The following is a 25,410-nucleotide window of genomic DNA, read 5'->3' as shown; positions in this document are numbered from 1 at the left end:
GCCAAAAAACTCTCCGAACCTCCACAGCAGCGCAACAGCAGCGGCGAACAGTGGGAAACAGACCCTGATAGCGATGGCAGGTAGAATTTTATGTAGTTCTCATGCCAATTGAATAGGGCGGATGCTTAGAGCCCTGTGGCGATGTCCGAGTGCTTCCCACTAAACGGAAACCAAGCCTGAGCAGGAGTATATATATACACACATACACGGAAAAAACCATAGGTTTCAGGCACGTTATAGTTAGAAATTAGCATTTAAAAAAACCTTTGAAATTCACTGAAAAAAACATAGGTTTCAGGGGTGTTATAGTTAGTTGGACATTTCAGTCATAGAAAACCATTAGAAATTCCCCTGTTCTAGTTAGTTGAGCTAACTATAACTCGCGCCCCTGCAATGCACTGCTGATGACGTCACATATTACATCATTCATGACATGGTCAGTGACATCACTGATGACATCTCAAATGACATCACTGATGACATCATCCAGTGAATGTGTATTTCTATAAAATGTAAATATGTTATATATATATATATATATATATATATATATATATATATATATATATATATATATATATGCCAAGGTGTATTGAAGAATGAATGGGTGTATAAGATTCAGGAGGGATGATTAATTAGGTGTGTGACTGACTGTATAAGTGAGTGATTGGGTCTTGCTTAATGCATGTGTTAGCGACCGATACAGACATTCACACAGTTTAGGGTGTCAGTTGGTGTGCAAGCAGTTCCATGGTTTGGTTAGCAACTAAATGAGGATCTATATGGAGCTATTGATTGCTTGTCTGAGTACCTGTATGGGTGCCTGAGTGTGTGGGTGGATGGATGGGGGTGAGACTGTGCATAGATGTGTGAGTGGATAATTCACTTGGTATATGTGTTCAAGTCTGTATCTGTGAAGGTCTGTATGGCTGGGTGAGTGTGTGTATGAGGGTCTTGGTGAGTGAATGGATGCCTCAGTGGTACATGTGTAAGTAACTCCATATGTCAAAGGCAGTATATAGGAGTGTTGGACTGTATAAATAACTATATGTGAGAGTGAGTGATTGTGAGAGTGCCTGTATGGATCAGTGTGTGCTTGTATTAGTTATTGTATTAGAGTGTAAGTATGTGTTAATATAGGTTTAAATAAGTGACGTGGTATGTGTATAACTCTACAGGTGAGTAAATGAAAGTGTGATTGATTATTTCCATTACTGGCTAGGTGTGTGAATAACTAGGAATGAGAGGCGGTGTGTGAGTGTCTGTATAGATATGTGACTGGATATGATAATGCTGTATTGATGGCTGACTGTATGTATGAGTGACTGTATGGGTGAATGAATGGATGTGTGTGTAGACCTACAAATTAGTGAGTGGATATATACTAACTGCTATTGGTGTGTTCATGGTTTCGAAAATGATAGTCTGTATTTTAGAGTGGGTGTATCAAGTGTTATATTAGTTGCGCAAATTTACCTTCGCACTCCCTGTATAACACCCCCTAAGCACCATACAAAGTTACAATGTTCAAAACAAACGTTCCTCCGAGTAGGTATAACTACATGCTGACACTACTTGACAGATGTGGCACAGCGGCCAGAGCACATGACTTCACAGCATATGACACAGAGTTTGGACTCACGCTTTCATCCTCAACTCCGGCAGCACCTCAGCTTAGCACCATGAGACTCTAGACAATACCTCACATATTTTCCGTACCCCCGGACTTTCAAATCAGTAGGAGTCAGTAGTTCGTCCTAGTAGGTATAAACACATGCTGACACTACTTCCACAGGTGTGCTGCAGCGGCCAGGGCACATGACTTCACACCATAAGACACACAGTTTAGGCTCACACTTTCATCCCCGACTCCCGCAGCAGCTCACCTTAGCAGCATCAGACTCTACGCAATACCTCACCTAATTTCCGTCCCCAGCACTTTCAGACCGGTAGGCATGAGTAGTTCGCTTCACACACCCTCTATAGCACAGTGCTCCTACCCTCCTCTTTCCTACTTTTTTCACCCTTTTTTCCCCTTACTCGCTTCGACAGAATCACAAAATGGCGGCCAACACTTCCTAGTTGCAACCAATAAGCAGCAAGCTCGTGCTCGTAACGCCTCAGCCAATCAGATGGCAGAATTCCCAAATATCTATATCTGTAAATTTCGATATTTATCAACAACTACTGAACGGATTTACACCAAATAAACAAAAGCGTGCTCTCTAGACCAAACCCCTTCTCCCTGCCAAATTTGGGGTTATTCCGTTCACCCGTTTGACCTGTAGCCTTGTCTAAAGTTTCCTATGGAAATTAACATGGAGAAAACCCGTTTTGGGACCCCCCCTTTTCTCTCGGCCCCCCTTGACGAATCACCCCCAATGTTCAACATAGGGGCTGATATGAACAAAGAATTAGTTTGGAAAATTTCATGAAGATTCATCAAACGACGCAAAAGTTATAAGCAAAACAAAAAATGCTCTTCCTATAGAAACTTGGTCCTAACTATAACTACCTAGTGGCAACTGCCAGTAGGATATGAATATATATATATATATATATATATATATATATATATATATATATATATATATATATATATATATATTACCTACTGGCGGTCGCCAGTAGGTAGTTATAGTTAGGACCCTGTTTCCATAGGAAAACCGCAACATTCTATTTTGAATAACGTTGGCGCCGGTCGATGAATCCTCGCGAAATTTTCAAAACTAATGGGGCGCTACGCTCCGCTCCTACCCTGAAAGTCTCGGGGGGATTCGTCAAGCGGGGGCTGAGAAAAAAGGGGGGTCCCAAAACGCGTTTTCCCCATGCATTTTTCCATAGGACCTTTAGACACAGCTACAGCCCGAACGGCTGAACAGAGTTATTTGAAATTTGGCAGAGAGGTAGTCTACAGGTCAAGGAAGTGCCTTTTGTAGGTCTTATGTAAATCTGTTCAGTAGTTCCTGAGAAAATAGCCTTTAAATCAATATATATATCTGTGGCAGCTTACGGTGCGCTTACCGTGCGCTTACGGTAAGCTTACCGTACGCGTACGGTGCCGTGCGCGAGCGCGATTCTGATTGGCTGTTAGATCTTAGTAAACATTCGAATCGGTCTAAACCAGGAAGTGTCGGCCGCCATTTTCTCTCTCGCACTCTGTGTGGGGGGGGGGGGGGGGGGGAAACAAAGTCGGATAACATTAAAAGGGGCAGGCTAGACAGCTCCTAACCACCTAGTCATGGTTAGGGTGTCCCAAAAGAACCCACAAGACCCCAAAATTAATTTTATTTTTTTTTTTTAGAAAAATCGCCGATTGCGCTTTCCGTACGTGTACGGTCAAAAATCAATAAAAAAAAAATATATCCACGTTTTCCCCACCCCGTGCGCAATAGGTGCCCGAAGGTCACCTTTTGTGCATGGCATATACCATTACAGAACATTTAATAGATAACCTTTAACAACGAAGTGCATAATATGTCCTCCGTGTGCGCACGATGCGCGAAGCGCATCGTGCGTACATGGCCCATCCAGCGTAACGTGGGCACGCGATGCACGTAGCGCACCGCGTGCCCACCGTGCGTGCACGGCACTAACTGCGTAAAGTGGGCGCGCGGTGTGCAAAGCGCACCGCGTGCTCACTGTGCGCGCACGGTGCGTGAAGCGCACCGTGCGCGCACGGAACAAACTGCGTAAAGTGGGCGCGCACGCCACGAACGGCGTAAAGTAACTTAGCATTTAAAAAACTGTACAAATTCACTGAAAAAACCATAGGTTTCACACACGTTATAGTTAGGAATTAGCATTTAAAAAACCTTGCAAATTCACTGAAAAAACCATAGGTTCCACACATGTTATACTTAGCTGGACATTTCACTCGTAAAAAACCATTGAAATTCCCCCGTTATAGTTAGTGCAGGCAACTATAACTCACGCGACCGCAATCCTCTGCTGATGACATATGTGTCTTTATGAAAAAAAAATATTTGTAATATATGTATAGCTAAAATTTAATGGAAGAAGACATGAGCAAATAAGTGTCTAAATACAGTATTAGCATCAGCAGAGGATTGCGGTCGCGTGAGTTATAGTTGCCTGCACTAACTATAACGGGGGAATTTCAATGGTTTTTTACGAGTGAAATGTCCAGCTAAGTATAACATGTGTGAAACCTATGGTTTTTTCAGTGAATATATATATATATATATATATATATATATTACCTACTGGCGGTCGCCAGTAGGTAGTTATAGTTAGGACCCCTTTTCCATAGGAAAACCTCAACATTCTATTTTGAATAACTTTGGCGCCGGTCGACGAATCCTCGCGAATTTCTCAAAATAGGTGGGGCGCTACGCTCCGCTCCTACCCTGAAAGTCTCGGGGGGATTCGTCAAGCGGGGGCTGAGATAAAAGGGGGGTCCCAAAACGCGTTTTTCCCATGCATTTTTCCATAGGACCTTTAGAACGAGCTACAGCCCGAACGGCTGAACAGAATTACTAGAAATTTGGCAGAGAGGTAGTCCTCAGGTCAAGGAAGTGCCTTTTGTAAGTTTGGTGTAAATCTGTTCAGTAGATCCTGAGAAAATAGCCTTTAAATCAATATATATATCTGTGGAAGCTTACGGTGCGCTTACCGTGCGCTTACGGTAAGCTTACGGTAAGCTTACGGTACGCGTACGGTGGCGTGCGCGAGCGCGATTCTGATTGGCTGTTAGATCTTAGTAAACATTCGAATCGGTCGAAACCAGGAAGCGGCGGCCGCCATTTTCTCTCTCGAACTGTCAGGGGGGTGAATAAAAAAGGTGGATAATGTGAAAAGGGGGCAGGCTCGACAGTTCCTGACCCCCTAGCCTTGGTCAGGGGGTCCCAGAAGGACCCTCAAGGGCAAAAATAAAAAAAATTATTTTTCGAAAAATCGCCGTATGCACGTAGCGTACGCGCACGGCGACCTGCGGAATTACGCGTACCATGCGCGCACGGAAAAAAATTTTTTGCGAAAAGGGAAGCTTAAAAAAAAATAAAAAAAATTGTGAGGTAAGGTTGGCTCTTATAAGAGCCGTTGGGTTCATACAGGGATGGAGGAAAGAAAGAATGGGAGTATTATGAGCGTCTACAAACATGCTGGTCTATCTTATTGTTAATAAGGGGAAGACTGACCTCCCCAAAAACAATAAGACCACCACATTTTGTACACCTCATTTCAACACTCGCAAATCGAGGGTTGATGTCCAAAGGAAAAGAAGAAGGTGATGCTCCAACAACAGAGGAAGGGCTCAGCTGAGCTGCCGATGATGTACTCGGCTGAGCATCTGAGGCTGGGCTCTGGTGACTTACTGAAGAGTTTTCTCCAGTATGTCGAGCAAAGGTCCTTGGGTGTTTGTCCTGAAGGTGTCTCATCATAGAGTGATTTCCAAAGGAATATTTCCTACTTGGATTTCCTCTTGATAAAACACGATCACAAAGTATGCAAGTGACCTTTGGAGCATTGACCTTTTTCTCCCCCTCTGGAAAAGTGAAATACTCCCATACAAAAGAAGTCTTTTGTTTCCTCCTTCTCTGGATCATGGTGGTGCTGCTGGCCTCACTCTCAGAAGAGCCCTGCTGTTCTGCCATTGTATCCCAATGTCAATCCAGCTCCTGCTCCTAGAGAATCACAAGCAGAAATGAGGGGAATGGGTGTGGTGTGGGAAGAATCTGGAACTGAAAGTAGTATCAACCAATGAAAAGTGTTCTTTCAAGCAGTAAAGAGGGGAATGGGTGTGGTGTGGGAAGTTTCTGGAAGTGAAAGTAATTTCAACCAATAAAAAGTGTTCTTTGTAAGTCACATGACCTACCGTGCGCGCACGTGACGCTTACGGTGCGCTTACGCAGCGCTTACGTCACTTTCGCGCATGCGCATTACACGCCCCTGCGTAACCGCGACGTTGCTTCCGGGTGTACGCGTACGGCACGCACGTATCGCGCATGCGCATTACACGCCCCCGCGTAACCGCGACGTTGCTTCCGGGTATACGCGTACGGCACGCACGTATCACGTAGGCGCGCTGCACTAATTACGTCCAGAGCGCGTAGCGTCAGCTTACCGTACGCGTATTTTACAAGCGCGTAGCGTCAGCTTACCGTACGCGCACGGAAAAAAATGCATAAAAAAAAACCTTTCGATAATGCAGGATATAGTACATAAATTATTAAAAAAAGGCTTACAAAAAATGAAATAAAAAAAAATTGCATTAAATTATAATAAAAATATAAAATCGAAATAAAAAACCACTATCCACATTGACCCCACCCCCTGCGCTTTTGGTGGCGTTAAGTGGGCGCGCAGGCCACGAATGGCGCAAAGTAACTTAGCATTTAAAAAAACGAAAAAAATAAACTGAAAAAACCATAGGTTTCACACACGTTATAGTTAGGAATTAGCATTTAAAAAACCTTGCAAATTCAATGAAAAAACCATGGGTTTCACACACGTTATAGTTAGGAATTAGCATTTAAAAAACCTTAGAAATTCAGTGAAAAAACCATAGGTTTCACACATGTTATAGTTAGCTGGACATTTTACTCGTAAAAAACCAATGAAATTGCCCCGTTATAGTTAGTTCAGCTAACTATAACTCGCGCGCCCGCAATGCACTGCTGATGACGTCACATATTACATCACTCATGACATGGTCAGTGACATCACTCATGACATCTCAAATGACATCACTGATGACATCACTGATGACATCATCCTTGTGCTAGAGTGGCAGACCTCCTCTTCCCCTAATATAACCTTTGACACACACATTCAAAAATAGAGACTAAAATTTACAAAACAATGGACATACCAATAACAGTTACAACAACCTCTTCAGTAATTCTAAGATCCACATACACATCCACTCATTCACCAACAGTCCAATACAGTCACTCATACATGTACTCACTCATCATATGTACTCATACACCTATACATCCTGTTACACAATGCCACTCATCCATAGAGCAACTCACACACATAGTCACTCATGCTAATAAAGAATCAAACATACATTTACTTGCATATACAGTTATACACACACCACCACACTTACTTCTACGGAAACTTACACATACTTAGTCTTTTAAACAATCACTTATAGAAACACATACTTATTCATACAGGAACTCTTTCAATCTCTCACATATACTCACATATATACACCAATAGTCACATATACTAGTTTTAAACATATGTAGTTACTCATAAAGACACTATTGAGACAGTCATTCACTCACTAACACACCCATACACACACTCATCCACCCATGCAGTCCTGCACACATGCTCTGTTCAACACATACAAACAGTGAGTCACTCATTCATGCACCTATGCACTACGTAATACCCCCCACCGAACCATGCAGACACTCAGACTGATACTCAAAAAACCAACTAATAACCTATATAGACACCCATGTAGCTACTCACCAACCCATGCAGCCACTTATACACAAAGTGAGAGACTGATACAGATATTTACATATTTAAACATTACTCACTAAGCCATGTATTCACTAAGATACACTTAATCAGTCAGTTATACAATCAATTTTTCAAAAACAAATCATCCATTTAGACACTTATATACCCATTTATTCTTCCATCGTCCTTGAGATATACATATATAAAACATATTTAATTTTCAGAAAAATACACATTCACTGGATGATGTCATCAGTGATGTCATTTGAGATGTCATCAGTGATGTCATGAGTGATGTCACTGACCATGTCATGAGTGATGTAATATGTGACGTCATCAGCAGTGCATTGCGGGCGCGCGAGTTATAGTTAGCTGAACTAACTATAACGGGGCAATTTCATTGGTTTTTTACGAGTAAAATGTCCAGCTAACTATAACATGTGTGAAACCTATGGTTTTTTCACTGAATTTCTAAGGTTTTTTAAATGCTAATTCCTAACTATAACGTGTGTGAAACCTATGGTTTTTTCACTGAATATATATATATATATATATATATAAATAAACACACATAAACACATATATACACATATACATGTGTGTGTAGAGAGAGTGAGTATTAGAGAGTGAGTAGTAGGTAGTAGTAGAGAGAGAGTAGTAGAGAGAGAGTAGTAGAGAGAGAGTGGTAGAGAGAGAGTGGTAGAGAGAGAGTGGTAGAGAGAGAGTGTGGTAGAGAGTGAGTGGTAGAGAGTGAGTGGTAGAGAGTGAGTGGTAGAGAGAGTGGTAGAGAGAGTGTGGTAGAGAGTGAGTGGTAGAGAGAGAGTGGTAGAGAGTGAGTGGTAGAGAGTGAGTGGTAGAGAGTGAGTGGTAGAGAGTGAGTGGTAGAGAGTGAGTGGTAGAGAGTGAGTGGTAGAGAGTGAGTGGTAGAGAGTGAGTGGTAGAGAGTGAGTGGTAGAGAGTGAGTGGTAGAGAGTGAGTGGTAGAGAGTGAGTGGTAGAGAGTGAGTAGTAGAGAGTGAGTAGTAGAGAGTGAGTAGTAGAGAGTGAGTAGTAGAGAGTGAGTAGTAGAGAGTAGTAGAGAGTGAGTAGTAGAGAGTAGTAGAGAGTGAGTAGTAGAGAGTGAGTAGTAGAGAGTGAGTAGAGGTAGATAGAGACAGGCTCTGAAGATGAAACCACGCCTCGGTCTCTGAGGGACAGCTGTGTCACTGCCCCAGGGTAGCAGCTCTAAAAGAAAGGAGCAGAAGTGAAAGCACAGCAAGGCCAAAAAAGGGAGGGGCAGGGTTGCTTAATGGATGGGGGAGGAGATATGGGGTGGGTGGCTATTCTTTCACTGAGCACAACTGTGCCTTGGCTGAGGTTTACGTCAAATGACGCGGCTCAGGAGTAAACACAAACAAGCCCCACAATGGTACCTTTCTGTGCACTATCGCCATGTACATTTGTAGCCATATCATTGACAGCAACCAACTCTCGGTCTGATCAGCAACAGGAAATGCCTCAGAGAGCACAGAACGTTAAATAAAAAAAATGCATACCACACGTGAATAAAATAACTGTTTGTGGGACTGATGTGGAGGGAAGGGGGATAGACGACATAACAGTGTGACAGGAACTGAAAGGAAAAGAGGCGAAATCGCAAGAAGGGGGAAACGGGGTGAGAGATTGGTATTATGGTAGACGGCAAAATTTAGGCAACGTGTCTCTGAGATAGACAGAGGGAAGGGGAAACAAATAGTGCTTACCCAGTAATTAAAGGCAATAGTGTAACGCCGCGGGTAAAAGATCCAATCCCGGTGGGCGTGTCTAAAAGGAGACTAGGTGGGAACAAGGAAGGATTAACATGCCTTCAGTGCAATCATTGCACTGCCTTTGGCATAATTCGTGACGCCAAACGACGCACACGAATGAAAGCTGAAGGCGGAGCTGGGACGGGGCTTCTGAAATCGTATTGATTCAAAGAAGCCTCGTATGACGAGCGCAGCGCATGCGCTGCTTACGACAGGCTGAGACCTAAACATGGGCAGTGTTGCCATTAGTGATAAATGTTATACACTTAATTCTAATTTAGGATCAAGGTAAGAATTAATGTAACAGACAAACTTAATTTTAATAAAATTAATTACAGAGTTGGGATTATTGCTAGGATTTCAATAAGGTTACCCGTTTTATTGTAATTAAATAGATACAATATTGGATTGGGTTTGAGCTCATATTGATTTATTGCAATTTTCCTTTTTAGTATTTGGTTAGGGTTGGTGTTACAGTAAGAACTTATCAGAATAAAATAAACATGTAAATAAATTAAATTTAGATTATGGTAAGGTGAATTATTAACGTAATGCAACTGAATTAAAGTAAAAACAAAGAAGATTGACATTAAAAATAGAAGGAAACTGTTAGCATTATGGTTAAGTTCGGCTAGGAGTAAAGGAAGATTAAGAAAGGTAGGGAAGTAAGGGTGGCAGAAGTAAAGACATATTGCCCACCCTACTTAATATCAGAAAGTGTTGCCATTTCCTTGCATTAAACTCCTGCCTTTTTCCTACAACCATGATGAGGAATGGGGAAAAAAAAGTCAAAGGGGACGATATGGGATGGGAAATGAAGTAAACTGGGACACCTCTAGCAGTTTCTAAATCACATGCATGATCTACTGTTAAAAGTCAGTGAAAACGAGAGGGTTTAAAAATAAAAACAGCCTTATAGACTGAAAAGGGCAGCACAAGAGAGACCCTGCAACCAAACACAGCACTGTTGAGAGGTAGTAGCTTCTTCCACTGGATCCAAACAAAACAGACCTAACAGCAGAGGCGTGAACAGAGCTCACTAACTTTTTTGAAGCCACAATTTGTGAAAAACATTCATTGCGCCACTTAGTGAACGGCATTCAACGCTAGAAGCAAGAATTGAAATACTTCAGTTGCATTTAATATAGAGCATGCATACTCTTCAATAAATTAATGGATCATCAGACTGTTTATTGAAGAAAAGAGATGGTTGCTACTATTTCAGGAATCTCCCAGAAAGAATTAGAAGATCATGAAAAGAAGAGCACTGTTTTTTACAACTTGCAAAAATGAAGAAGGTTGGAAGTGAGCTGCACAGGTGGCGAACAGATGCCACGGAAGTCAATACTGTGAATCCATTGTCGCTGCTGGGAGGCAGAAGAAGATGCAGCTTGTTACAATGAACTTTGAAGACTGCGAGAGTACTGCAGGATTTATTTACCATTCTACTCTGAAAGCACGCCCAGTTATAAAGGCTGTAACCAGATCACAAAATTCAGGGCAGTAGGGAAAAGGCTCACAGAATTTTAACAAGCACTGGCATAGCCAATAGGTCTCGCCTTTGGTACCTTATAAGTGATTAGCCACACAGCACATTAGCAGCCAGTGCAGGGTGAGCTAAGGTGCACTACCACAGGCTGTCACTAGAGGTTCCAGGATAGGAATATACAGTGCTAGGTGCACTATACTGCACAGCCACATGCTGTTAATAGAGGTCCCTGGAGACCCGGGCTTCAGCTCTCGGAGTTGCACTACTCCAGACTGAAGGAGAAAACAGAGCCCTGAGTGTATCATGGCGGGCACTCACTCATCAGTTTGAAAGCAATGCAGCCATGACAGATGAATGGAGCCTACATTCACTACAAAGAGTACCTAATCTTAGCTGGCCCGCAAGCTGGCCATACAGAAAAGCCAACCTACATGTACTACTCCGCGCACGGGGATTAGTAAGAATCATGGACAGACAAAAATGTGGGGGGGAACCGCTCTACTCCCTCACTTTGATATTTAATTCCAGTTGGTATATGGAGAGAGGGCATGATGATAAAGTTAAAAGAAAGGGAAACAAAACACACTTGTTGTGCATGCCCTGTAAATCTTAACCACTAATTGCGTACTGCCAATAAAAAAAAATGTAAACAATTATAAATACAACAACAAAAAACACATGAAATGTGAAGTGGTTAACATGTTGCTGTATTACTGATCTAACAAGTTTACATTAAAAAAGCATGTAAAGCAACCTCGCAGGTGGCACATTGAGTCAGGAAAACGCTCATTCGGAAAAAAAAAGGTTCCTGAACAGAAAGTAAAATAAAAAAAAACAGAAGCCTAAAAGTCCTTCAGCAATGCTCCCGGCGAGTGAACGACTTGCAAAAAGGAGGGACCACAGAAACAAATTACCCACTGGCAAGCAAGTAATTTTGAAAGACAACTGATTAGACAAATGAAAAACGATGGGCGGATTTCACGCCCACAAAGTACATACAACCGATCATCCTGATGCTAGACTGTAAACGGGACACGCCGACTCAGGGTGTTGTGAAGGATTGACAGGACTGGTGGATGCCCGTACCCCCACTACCTTGTTCTTTTACACCCCAGCAGGAGGATTGGTGCGACTTCGTGGCTGCAGAGGCTTTCCCCGAGGACGAGCAGAGTCCCTTTAACCAGGACTGCCTGTTCGCGGTCGCCACGCCCCCTGCATCACGAGGACACCCTGGATTGGATATAGAGGCAGAAGACCAGACGGTGGCGTGTGACGTCACCACGGAGTGGAATCCCGGAGGCGAGGAGCGGAGAGCGAGAGCGGAAGCCGAAGAAGAAGGACCCGAGGAGTATCGTAAGGCCGACCTGAAGACAGAGGCAGGAGTAAAGCCAGGAGGCCAACGTTTCCACGCGCCGCCGAGCCACACTCCTGGAGGAGTGTGGCTACCTCAGGTACGGGAGCGGTTCAGGGGTTGGATGGGGTGGCGGAAAAGTCTATAGCATTCCGAGTAACCCCCCCCCCTCTTCCCTACCCCTTCACAAACGCCACACCACTCACTCGTCGCACAGAAGGGTAGCACTAAGTTTGATACACAACAAGAGGTGTTCCCCCACACCCGGTCCCGGTTATAGACTCCCTATAGTTCGTGGACTTAATCCCTAACGATCCCCTTTTCTCCTTCTTTTACACGCACGCCCTGTGGGTCCTGGAGTATCCCGGAATAGACGCAGAGGACGCCCAGGAGGTGGGAAGGAGGTCAAGAGCCCCGCTGTAAACACGGAGCCGAACAAGAAAGAGGAGAGACTGTCGAGCAAACACAGACGTGGATTTTCCTCAATAAAACCCTATGTAAAAAGACCTGGTCTACGTGCTGTTCCTCCCACCCCTCCACAACTGGTGTCAGAAGTGGGATCCCCTCCCATCAGTACCCCTGTGATGGAAAACGTGATACAGCACCTCATAAAAGGCCAGGAAAAGTTGGAATGGGCCGTAGGACAGCAAATGGCCACGGCCCAACAAGACAGGGAAGTGCTCCAAAAGTTGATCACCGCCCAAATGGAAGGAATGCGTACGGCCCGAACGGAACCGGAGGTCACGGTAGCCACAGACCGACGACCCCATGTACCTCATCCATCCGGAGTGACGCTGCAAAAGTATGTAGGGGGAGAGGATCCTGATGCCTTTTTCTCTAACTTCGAGCGAGCGGCAAGGGCCTATGGGTGGCCCGAGGACAAATGGCCCTTCTTCTTGGCCCCGCTCCTATCAGGCGACGCTCAGGCGGCATATCAGGTTGCCAACGCCACTGGGACCACTCCATATAATGAGGTGAAGACGGTCATCTTAGACCACTTGGGGCTGGACGAAGAGGCGTATCGGGTTCGATTTCGAAAAGAGAAGGGAACCCCAGGAGAAAACCCCAAAACACTGTTTTTTCGCCTAAAAATGTCCGCTGATAAGTGGCTGCAGCCTTTAACCAGCACTAAAGAAGAGATCATGAACCGCATTTATCTAGAACAATTTTTAGAAGCTCTTCCGTATGGGACACAGAGATGGTTGCGGCAACATACACATATTACCCCAGAACAAGCCATAGAAATGGCTAGTACCTATACAAGGGGGCAACCGAAGACCCTCCCTTGGGATACTGATAAAAGTGCTAAAACTGGACCAATGCAAAAAGTAAAAAGAAAAGCAAGGGGCCACCTCGACTACAAAAAGACGGTTCCTCTACGGCTCGAAACTCCCGCAATAAAGGGACCACAGTGTTTTGAGTGTGGGGAGTGGGGCCACATTGCGAGAATGTGCCCTCGGAAAAAAACATCAGAGGAACCCATGGAAGTTGGATACCTCCCCAGAACGGTCCTCTACTCAGCAGAAATGGGTCCCTCCTTCCATGTAAGAACCAGGGTCAATGGCAAAATGGTAAACGCACTATTGGACTCGGGGTGCAAACAGTCCGTCGCCCAGAAAGTGTTAGTACCCTCAAAACACACTCTTCCGAACGCATTAGTGCAGATTAGGTGCATGCATGGAGACGTAAGGCCTTATCCTGTCGTGTTGTTGACAGTAGAAGTAGACTGACAAAGCCCCTGCACAATAAGGGTTGGGGTGGTGGACTCTCTGCCTGAAGATCTAATAATAGGGGTAGACAACCCCCAGTTCCTAGACATATTCCAAAATCAATTGCACAAACAAAAACAGACCTCGCCTCGGCCCTATGCAGCCTACAATATTAAGGAACCCTGGGTCTTAGACCGAAGTTTTAGGTTTGCCCAGGCCAACGACCCAACGCTGTTTGACGCCTGGGAAAACGGGCAGGCTAATACAGATTTCCCCAGCCCGGTCTACCCTCGTTTTATCATCAAAAACGATTTGGTAAACACAGAAGGGAGGGAGGGAAGAGCACACACAGCTATTGGTACCTATGCCCTTCAGAGAACAAGTATTGTTCTATTCTCACACGCATCTTACAGCCGGACACACAGGAGCCGAGAAAACTACCCAGAACGTCTTGAGACATTTCTTTTGGCCCGGCATATATAAAGACATCCAGAAATATTGTCAGTCTTGTGACATTTGTCAGTTAAAAAACTGCCAACGACCCCCAGCCGTTCCATTACAACCGCTACCGGTTATTGGACAACCGTTTGAAAGGGTGGGTATGGACCTTATAGGCCCACTGCCTAAAACACCTCGAGGCCACTCTTATGCGTTAGTCATTGTAGACTACGCTACGTGCTTTCCCGAAGCCTTCCCCTTAACATCTCCCACAACCAAAAACATATCGGAGCAACTGATCGAACTGTTCTCCAGGGTGGGATTCCCTCGAGAAATTCTAACCGATCAGGGAACGCCCTTTGTGTCAAAAATGATGAAAGAAGTTTGCAGAACACTGAACCTTCACCACCTAAAAACATCCGTGTACCACCCGCAAACGGACGGTTTGGTTGAGAGATATAACCGTACCCTCAAGTCCACGTTGAAAAAGATGCTAACGCTGGAAAGTAAGGATTAGGATAGGTTGCTCCCACTTGCCCTTTATGTAATCCGAGGCCAAGTACAGAGTAGCCTGGGCTGCTCAGCATTTGAAATGTTGTATGGGAGGCAACCCAGGTCTCTGTTAGAGATTACCCGAGAAGCGTGGGAAAAAGAATCCACTGAGGATCAAAAATGCTTCCTAGAGTATACGGCACACCTACGTTCCAGAATAGGGAAATTGCGAGAACTAGCCCACCTAAATTTGGAGAAACATCAAATATCCCAAAAGCTCCAATTCGATAAAGGGAAAGAACTTAGAACCCTGAAACCCGATGATTGGGCCCTAGTCCTTCTACCGTCTTCTACGAAGAAGTTTCAGAGCGAGTGGACAGGTCCCTTTAGAGTGGTAGAAGTTCTGGGAAACACCACATATAGGCTCCAAGTTACACCCAGAAGAAGGCAGGGTTATCATATAAACCTGATAAAGAAATGGCTAGGCCCCCCTCCCAAAAACGCACACGGAGCCTGGCCTACACTGGTAACAGAGTCCACTCTACCACAGATGCCTATAAATCCAGATCTGTCCAACGACCAGAGGTCTGAACTGTTACAAGCCCTAGAACCCTTTTCGGAGGTGTTCTCGGATCTGCCTGGCAGGACCGCTCTGGCCGAGCATAGGATCATCACAAAAGAGGGAAGGACGGTCAAACAAAGACCATATCGCATACCCGAGGCTCGAAAAGGCATGGTAAAAAAAGAGGTAGAAGACATGCTACAGCTTGGTGTCATTCGACCCTCTGAGAGCGCCTGGGCATCACCCATCGTCTTGGTCCCTAAACCAGACGGAACGACTCGCTTCTGTATGGACTTTAGAGCTTTGAACGCCATTTCCTCCCTGGACGCCTATCCTATACCGCGAGTTGATGATCTTCTAGAAAAGTTAGGAGAAGCGAAGTATATCACCACGTTCGTCCTAACTAAAGGTTATTGGCAGGTGCCATTGAGAGAGGAAGACAAGAAAAAGACTGCGTTTGTCACAGATATGGGACTATATGAATTTAATGTGTTACCATTCGGTTTACACGGGGCCCCAGCCACTTTTCAAAGGCTAATGAACACCGTATTACAACCCTATATCGCTTTTAGCTCAGCATACCTAGACGATATAGTGGTATTCAGCAGCTCTTGGCCCGAGCATTTGGAGCACCTAAGAATCATCCTCACAGCCCTAAGCAAAGCAGGGTTACACATAAATGCAAAGAAGTCATGTGCTGGGTATTCACACGTGAAGTATCTAGGATATGGCCTTGGGGAAGGGGTAATAGCCCCACAACAGGAAAAAGTGACAGCCATCAAAACTGTCCCTTTCCCAACAACCAAACGTGACCTCAGGGCATTCCTAGGCCTTATTGGTTATTATAGGAGATTTATCCCTCAGTTTACTGACACCGCCAGTCCCCTGACTAATGTGCTGAGAAAGGAAGTGAAACAAACCGTCCGAGCACACCCCACACAAGTAATGCTAGACGCTTTTGTCAAGTTGAAAAACGCTATAATAACCGAACCGGTATTGGTTTCTCCTGACTTTAACAAAGAATTCATACTATCCACCGATGCCTCTAATAGCAGGTTAGGGGCAGTCTTGTCACAAGCAGGGGATGATGGGATAGAACACCCTATACTGTACATAAGTAGGAAATTGTTTCCCCGAGAGACCAAATACTCAACCATCGAGCGGGAATGTCTAGCTATGAAATGGGCGATAGACAAGCTGCACTATTATCTAGACGGCCGACATTTCCTGCTATACACTGACCACGCCCCGCTCCAGTGTTTGTACAAGAACAAGTCACAGAATCCCAGAGTCTTGCGGTGGTTTCTGTCGCTACAGCCATACTCCTTCACCATCAAACACCGTAAGGGCAAGGACAATGCTAACGCTGACTTTCTCTCCTGTGTTCCCCCTCTCCCCCATCGGGAGAGTCTAGGGGGGGGAGGTATGTAAACGGGACACGCCGACTCAGGGTGTTGTGAGGGATCGACAGGACTGGTGGATGCCCGTACCCCCACTACCTTGTTCTTTTACACCCCAGCAGGAGGATTGGTGCGACTTGGTGGCTGCAGAGGATTTCCCCGAGGACGAGCCGGGTTCCTTTAACCAGGACTGCCTGTTCGCGGTCGCCACGCCCCCTGCATCACGAGGACACCCTGGATTGGATATAGAGGCGGAAGACCAGACGGTGGCGTGCGACGTCACCAAGGAGTGGAATCCCGGAGGCGAGGAGCGGAGAGCGAGAGCGGAAGCCGAAGAAGGACCCGAGGAGTATCGTAAGGCCGACCCGAAGACGGAGGCAGGAGTAAAGCCAGGAGGCCAACGTTTCCACGCACCGCCGAGCCACACTCCTGGAGGAGTGTGGCTACCTCAGGTACGGGAGCGGTTCAGGGGTTGGATGGGGTGGCGGAAAAGTCTATAGCATTCCGAGTAAACCCCCCCTCTTCCCTACCCCTTCACAAACGCCACACCACTCACTCTTCGCACGGAAGGGTAGCACTAAGTTTGATACACAACAAGAGGTGTTCCCCCACACCCGGTCCCGGTTATAGACTCCCTATAGTTTGTGGACTGAATCCCCAACGGTCCCCTTTTCTCCTTCTTTTACACGCACGCCCTGTGGGTCCTGGAGTATCCCGGAATAGACGCAGAGGACGCCCAGGAGGTGGGAAGGAGGTCAAGAGCGCCGCTTTAAACACGGAGCCGAACAAGAAAGAGGAGAGACTGTCGAGCAAACACAGACGTGTATTTTCCTCAATAAAACCCTATGTAAAAAGACCTGGTCGACGTGCTGTTCCTCCCACCCCTCCACATAGACCTAAGAAGGAGACAAAAGGAAGATGTTTTGATTGGTACATCTGCCAGATATTAAAGCTTAAGTAGTCTAGAACAGCTACTTGTTTTTTTTTTTTTTTAGGTAAACACCCCCATTAAAAGGCAGGAGTTGGAATCTTCTTACTCCGTGTTAAAGTGATGGAAACCATTCTGTTGACTGTTGGTAGAAGAGGTTGCAGCACAGGTAGCTAGGTGGCTGACCGCTTGTATGGAGATACGAGAGAATGGGGACAGGAGACTGCAACTGCTGGCACAAAAGTTCAATACACATGCAAGTACTTTTTACTTACACTGATCCAACAAGGCAGAAAGACGTCCTATCATGTTTAGAATAAAGGTGTGCACAAAACAATACTGCATAAGGTGCCACCTCAAGGTTACGGTGGTCTGAAGTTGATTACTTTATTAATGTTGTCTCCTCTTGGTGATTTTACCAAATCTGGACCAGACAGCAAGACTAATTATAATATTAATCTCAACATTAAAAATGCACAACTAATTAAAACATTACTAATGTGAACAACAACAAAAAAACACTAGTGACAATTTTAATAACTTACCGAATTTGACAATTTTAATAACTTACCGAATTTGAAACTTTAGCAGAAGTGTCCCTTCCTGGAACGGTGAAATGAAAATTTCGAGTGACAACTGTGGTAGCTGCAGCCCAGCACTGAAAAATAATAGCTCATTAAAAACACTGGTAAATGTCATCTTAACAGAATCAAGCAGTTTGTTTAAATATGAATTGACACAAGTAAAGATTGTATTTACCTCAGCTTGAATGCTTACATTATTCAATAACTACGGTTAGGATGAAAATAAAAAACATTTTGTAAATAGAGACTAAAACAAATGTTACAGATACTAGAAACACCCATCCTGAATGACGCCTTCGACAGCGCTGTTGTACTGAGCAGTTCTAATATTTGTAAACCACAGCAAACGCGGAATACCGCTGTCCATCGTGGGTCATGGAAGACGGCTTGATCCAGGCCAAGGGCTCAGGATGGTCACAGACTTGGACATCGATACCACTTACACTCACTGTATGTAAAGTTATCAGATATATCTTGATAACTGTGAATAAAGAATCACAATTTTATTAAAGACAAGGAGGCTAGCATTATGTACATCGTTTTATTCACTTTAAAAAAAAAAAAAAGGTTTATTCAAGTAACATCAAAATCCTCCAACCCCATACAGAATGGGATTCCCGCGTTCTGCATATAGATAGTTATATAAAGATCATAGCATGTTACATAGGAATGGGCTGCAGTTAGCGATATCACAGCAAATAGTCTGTTCATGAGGGTGCCTCCACATATGCTTGTTGGTGCCGGATATAAATAATCGTTGTCGCACACCATGAACCATAACAATATACATTGTTGATTCCATCCGGAATAATCTCAACTAACAGAAAGATCTCCCCCCTCCCCCAGGCGTGGCATATAGAACAACAATACTAAGAACCACAATAATATCTCTTTCCACCCGGTAATATGCAGCTTTACCTCCGGTAGTGATGGAACCTTTCAACTAGATCATAAGCAATGTTAGACTGACAGGGGATCCCCCACACCCCAATATGTGTGTCAAACAAGCTGTCATCAAGTTTGGCCAGTCTGATCACTAGTAGTGGAGTCCACATCCTAATCTGCCTCCGATGTCTTCAACAACAGCGTGAGCGCCTCCCAAGCTCTTGCAGTTTCCAGAGCCTTTTCACTATGCGCACCACTAGCTGCTTGGATCCTAGCAGTGCCCTCACGCTCCGCCCATCTGAGAAAAACACCCCTCCATCTCTTAAAGCTCGGACCTCTTTTAGATTTCCAGTGTGCTGTAATCTCTCGCTTGGCTATTACCAGACCCAAGTCCATAAACTAGCTAATGATCTTTGGTTTTGGAGGTGTGAGGGAACCAGTGAAGTAAACAAGGGCCTGGCGCCAGTTCCACAATCCTCTCAGTGATGTCGCATAACAACTCCATCACCTCCCCCCAATAACCTGTCAATATGGGTCAATCCCAAAGCATATGGCGAAGATCCGCCCCCTCCTTATTACAGCATGGGCAGCGTGCTGTGGACACATTAAAATATTTATTAATTTTTGCTGGAGTCAGGTACGCCCTATGTAAAATAAAAAATTTAACCAGCTGAAAGCAAGCGTTTCTAGTGCATTTCCAAGGCTGCTCCAGTAAGTCAGACCACTCCTTCTCAGGGATCTCCCTGCCCAAATCCTCCTCCCACTAAATCCTCCTCCCACTTCCGCTGCAGGTCCGCTAATGGGACGAGCCTCTCTTGCATCATTCGCCTATATAAACACGTGACTGCTTTGATAGTACCTGCCGCCAGAACCACGTATTGGCAAACCATGGAAGTCTGCGGCTCAGAAAGACCCTCCCCCCAGTGCTTCTGAATGGCCGCTATGAGGGCTGAATGGAGCAGGTAGTCCCCACGAGGTAGATAATGCCGGTCCCTCAGGGTCTTGAATGGTATAAGGGAAACATCATCATATAGGTCGCCCAGCGCTGTCAAGCCAAGATCACTCCATTGATGTAATGATGTCCAATTACCTCTGTGAGGGAGTATCATACACATAGTGATGGGGATTTCAGGAGCATAAGGGCACGCAATCTGCGCTCTCTTCCGGCTCCTGTTTCAGCACGACCTGAACGTTTTGTATTCCATAGGTATTGTTTTGAGATATAGCGATTGCTGTAAAATAATAGAGGACAATATTTGCCGGGGAACCAGTCTGTCCTCTCCCTCGCCCACTCCCCTGAATTACAGAGCCACCGCTTGGGTAAGCCATTGCAGTTGGCCTGCTAAATAATAAGACTCCAAGTCCGGCACCGCCAAACCACCCTCCCCTCTCGGGCGCAAGAGGGTCCTAAGGGCCATTCTTCACCTGCTCGTGAGCCAGATAAATCCCATGATCATAGTTTGCAGGTGCTTAAAGAGCGTTGCCAGAATCCAGCTGGGGAGAGTCCCGAAATAGTATAGGAGCCTAGGTAGTGCCACCATCTTAAGCAGGGCCACTCGCCCCCCACCGATAGTGGGAGCATCCCTCAAAACTCCATACTGCCCTGAAGCCCTCGGATGGCCCTGCCTACGTTTCCCTCCAGCAAATCTGCCTGAGTATGATAAATGCGGATCCCCAGGTAAGTCAAGCAATTATACTCCCAATGAACTCCACCAGTACTCGGAGGACCCTCCCTCCCAGGGGCAGTAGGAAATAGGCAAGACTTCTCCCAATTGACCTTAAGGCCCACTACCAGTTCGAGATCTTGGAGCAATCGTCTCGTCCCAACGAGGGCATCCTCCGTGTCCGCTAAAAACATAAGTAGATCATCAGCATACAGCGCTATATATTGAATATCACCACGGACATCGAGACCCCTGTATCGACATCCCGTCCGGGCATGGGCCGCTAATGACTCAATAGCCAAAGCAAATAATAGAGGGGAAAGTGGGCAACACTGTTGCGTCCCTCGCTTCACCGTACATGTATCTGAGATCAAATCCCCAGTCTTAACGCGTGCCATAGAGTATCTATATAACATTGCGGTCCAATTCACAAACTCCTCCCCCAGTCCAAATGTATGCATAACCTAAAATAGAAAAGGCCATTCTAGACTATCAAAGGCCTTTTCGATATCTACCGAAAATATGGCAGCTGACGTCCTCGAATACGTGTCAGATTCCAATATGCGGAGTAGCCGATGTACATTAACCGCCGTGTTTCGCTTGGGAATAGGAATAAATCCCGCCTAGTCTGCATGGACCAAGTGGTTCATATGGGGGAGCAACCGAGCAGCCAATATCTGGCTCAAAATCTTATAAAATCGGTAGAAAGCATAGACAGCGGCCTGTACGCGGCTCTATCTGAGGGTGACTTTCCTGGCTTTAGAAGGGGGATGATTATCGCTTCGCGGGTAGAGGCAGAAAGCTGCCACACCTTCTTCGCCTCATTATAGAGGGTCACTAATTTAGGGGCAATCAGGTCTATGTAGGCGAGATAAAATTCGACCGGCAACCCATCTGCTCCGGGGGTTTTCCTGTGCGCCATATGTTTAATTGCGCATCTCACTTCCCCCAGCATAATATTTGGACCGAATTGTTCTGCTTCTGTGGGAGCAATCACTGGAAGATCGGCCTCCTCCAAAAATTCCCCGAGAACCATCTCATTCACCACGACCTTACTATGGTAAAGCTCAGTGTAATATGTGTGGAACTGCTCATTTATTCCCTGCTGTGTACGACAAAGATCCCCCGATGGGCTATGCAATTCCAAAATAGGCGATCCCCGCCGCTCTGTGTTGAGCAGCCAAGCCAGTAGGGTGCCAGATTTATCTCTCAGTATGAGCGCAAGCAACATACTTCCTGTAAACAAAACAGCGCAGTCTTTCAACTTCCACCGCTACTGCTTCCCTTGCTTCCAGTAAGGCCCTTTGTCTGAGGCTGATCAGGCCTAGCATGCTCCTGTTCTCGTAAGCACCGATCAGCAGTATCTAGATCCTGGAGTAAGGTCTTCCTAACCCCAACCACATTGGAAATGCACAGCCCCCTAGTCACCACCTTAAAGGAGTCCCATTCCACAGCCATCGAAGACGTTGAGCCCTCGTTCTCTAAAATATATTGAGTCACCCCGGTACCCACAGCCTCCCGAAAGATGCTATCTTCTAAAAGCTCTGGGTTTAACCGCCAATTCGGAATTGCCGGGCGCACCCGTGACCACCTAACCCTGACCAATAATGGGTTATGATCCGATAGTGTCCTGGTGAGACATTCACTATGCGTGATCGACGTATGCAGGTCTGGGGAGCATAGCATCAATCCGAACGTGGACTTTGTGAAGGGCCGAGAAAAAGGAATAGTCTCTATCAGTTGGGTGATGCGCTCTCCATGTGTCTACCAATCCCCAGTGTTCCTACCAGGCCCTCCTAGCTCTAGCTATCTTATGCGTAGGGGCAGTGGGGAGGGGCGGATGAGACCTATCTAACAGGACATCATTGACCGAATTAAAGTCCCCTTCTATAAGAACAGTGCCAGTCAAATAAGGCGCTAGCTTCCCAGAGAGTTGAGCGAAGGAGGACGTTTGATCAGTATTAGGCGCATAGACGCTATACAGCGTGACATCCCTTCCATTGAGACGGCCCAACACCACCACATACCTGCCATCAGGGCCCGTGAGCTGTTGTACTAGCTGAAAGGGGACCCCCACTCTAACCCATATTAAGACACCCCTCGCAAAAGCAGAGTAAGCAGTATGATACACTTGGCCCCTCCATCTATGCTGCAGTGCAATACCCTCCTGTCCCGTGATATGCGTTTCCTGGAGAAAGGCTATCTGAATCCCCAAACGTAGTAAATAAGCATGTACCTTATAGTGGCAGCCTATTGTGTGCAGGCCCCTAACATTCCAAGATATGCATTTTAAATCCACCAGTGATCCCATGATGAAATCTGCGCCCAACAGTCATACCGAATGCCGGTAGTTCCACGCCTGGGTCCCCATAAAACAACCCCAAAACCCCAACTCCCCCTCCCAAGGACAGCAACTATAAAACGAGTTCCCATCCAAACCTTAGGAACCTAAAGCTAAATAAAACCTCCGACTACTTCAGAGGCAGTGGTAGACGCGACTGACCGGGGACATGCACCCAGCTCATGAGGCACCAGCTGCAAGGAATCATTGCAGGCTCAGGGACCCCATTCAGAATATTACAATAACAGAGAGGAAGTGAAATACTACCGCTAGAAACTAATAGCTAGATCATACAATGTCATCCACACTTTGGGGCGTTACCACTGGCAATTTCAGATTGCTACCATTTGACTCGTCCGATTCATTGTCTGCCGAGTCTCCATCAGACCCCGCATCTTCATCCGTTGGAGGCAGGTTCTGAGACCGGGATAAGGATTTCACCGCCTGCAATGCTGCAGCCCGCTACTTTGTGGTTTGTATTGCGCTAGGTGGCACCTGGGCTCTTCTACTTGATCTCCGTAATCCCCGTGATCCAAACCATTTGGGCTTTGCAGTCGCCCCCACTCGAGACATACCCGCTGTTAGACCCCCCTTGTAGGCGTCTAGCCAGTCCCATGTTTCAGAGGGAGAATCAAAGTAGTGGGTGGAGTTGTCGAGCACGATGCGCAACCGGGCCGGGAGCATCAGGGAGTACTGCAGCCCCTCGTCTCGCAGGGCTCTTTTGACTTCCATATAAGAAGCACGCTTCCGCTGAACCTCCAGAGTGTAATCCGGGAATAGAGTGACCTTACTATTGTTCACTTGAAAAGGGCCGTCCGTCCTTGCTCTCTGCAGCAGAATGTCCTTGTCCCGGAAGTGAAGCAGGCGGGCCACTATCGGTCTCGGAGGTTTCCCTAGGGCCAAGGGTCTAGCCGGATCTCTGTGGGCGCGTTCTAAGGTATAAAAGAAAGTCAACTCCTCAGGTGCCACTACTGTCTTGAACCAATGTTCCAAATAAGCCACCATATCACTCCCTTCGGACTCCTCTGGTAATCCTACCACTCGGACGTTGTTCCGCCGATTGCGGCCTTCCGCATCTTCAGCCCTGCGTTCCAGGGCACTGACTCTGTCCGTGAGGGCATTTAGCTGCGGTTCTGTCGCCTTCTGGGTTGGCAAGAGTTCTGCCACAGGAGACTCGTTTTGTCTGACAACTTCTTGTGTTCCTCGCGTAGAAGGCCCAGGCCCACCGCCACTGTACTTATATCTTGGTGGAGGGTGACCTTGGTGTCAGAGATGGCATCAAGTATCTGTTGTAGTTGCTGTTGGAGCGGGTCACCCAAGCCCGTCTGCTGATGCTCAGTTGCACTGTCATCTGGATCTTGCGTGGACCCGGTGGTCTTGTTCCTGGGTTTGCCCATGGTGGTGCAGTTCACGGTAAGGAAAGCTCTGGGCCCCAAGTGGATGTACGTGGCTCTGCTCCAAGGTGGCTGTGACTATCAGGTCCCCAGCGGAGGCAATCGGCGGGGCCGCCAAGTCTACGAACCCACACAGGCTAGATACTGCTCACCTTCACGCACCATCAGTATCATCAGCAATCCTGTGCTGCGAGGTCTCTCCAACCAGTAAACCGAGCCGCAGGCAAAGTTATAAGGGAGAACAGCAACTCACCACGTCACGTGAGGCTCAACCTCGGGCGGGAGTAAGGCAACCTCCAGCAGGATGCTCTGCACGGGAGGTAACCTCAGACACCTCTCAGCCGTCCCTCAGGGTTGGGATAGTTGGCCAATCGCCTACAGTGAAAAAGCAGGCATAGTCAAGAGCATAATATCCTATCCCGCTATGGCAGCCAGGCCGAATCACACCCCCGCCTCCAGCGCTGGCACGCTCCACTCTCCCGCTCCCAGTAACGTGACCTTCTATCGCCAGCTACCACAGAATGTGACTTGCCGTTGCGTCAGGTAAGGGCGATGATCCCCTCCGAACAGAGCTGTAACAGCAGGTGTCTCACCTTTAAGCAGCGCGACCTACAGCCCTCCAGAGTCCTCTCCCAGCGCTCACCGCTCCGCTACTTCCCTCCAGGATCTCATATTCCTTCTGAGTCGCGCATTCTCTGCAGCGCACTTGGCATGAACCACTGGGGTCAGGAGCAGCGTAACCCAAGGCCTGCCCGCAAATCCAGACCGGGGCGTCGTGCAGTGGCCAGACCGCCGTAAGCATTCAGGACGATAGGCTCCTTCCCCCAAAGACCGATCACCAAGGCGAAGATTCAGGTACGGTCCAGAACACAAAGCCCAATCCCAATATGGCGACCAGGTCGTGGTGCACGTCAACCGCCAGTCCCACTCTGCTCTCT

General features: G+C 46.4%; 1 protein-coding gene across 1 annotated transcript in view; it reads right to left on the bottom strand.

The window, feature by feature from the left end:
- The window catches only part of SDHA (succinate dehydrogenase complex flavoprotein subunit A), a 207,259-nt gene that overhangs the window by 176,190 nt on the left and 5,659 nt on the right, over positions 1–25,410 (bottom strand). Inside the window, exon 2 of the mRNA XM_085608457.1 lies at positions 18,176–18,262. Within this exon, the coding sequence (XP_085464583.1) occupies positions 18,176–18,262 (87 nt within the window). The remainder of the gene's footprint in view (positions 1–18,175; positions 18,263–25,410) is intronic.

Source organism: Triturus cristatus, chromosome 5_2 (genome assembly GCF_964204655.1).
Source record: "Triturus cristatus chromosome 5_2, aTriCri1.1, whole genome shotgun sequence".
Lineage (NCBI taxonomy): Eukaryota > Metazoa > Chordata > Amphibia > Caudata > Salamandridae > Triturus > Triturus cristatus.
Note: the sequence above shows the minus strand (reverse complement) of the source record. Positions and strands in the feature narration are given on the sequence as shown.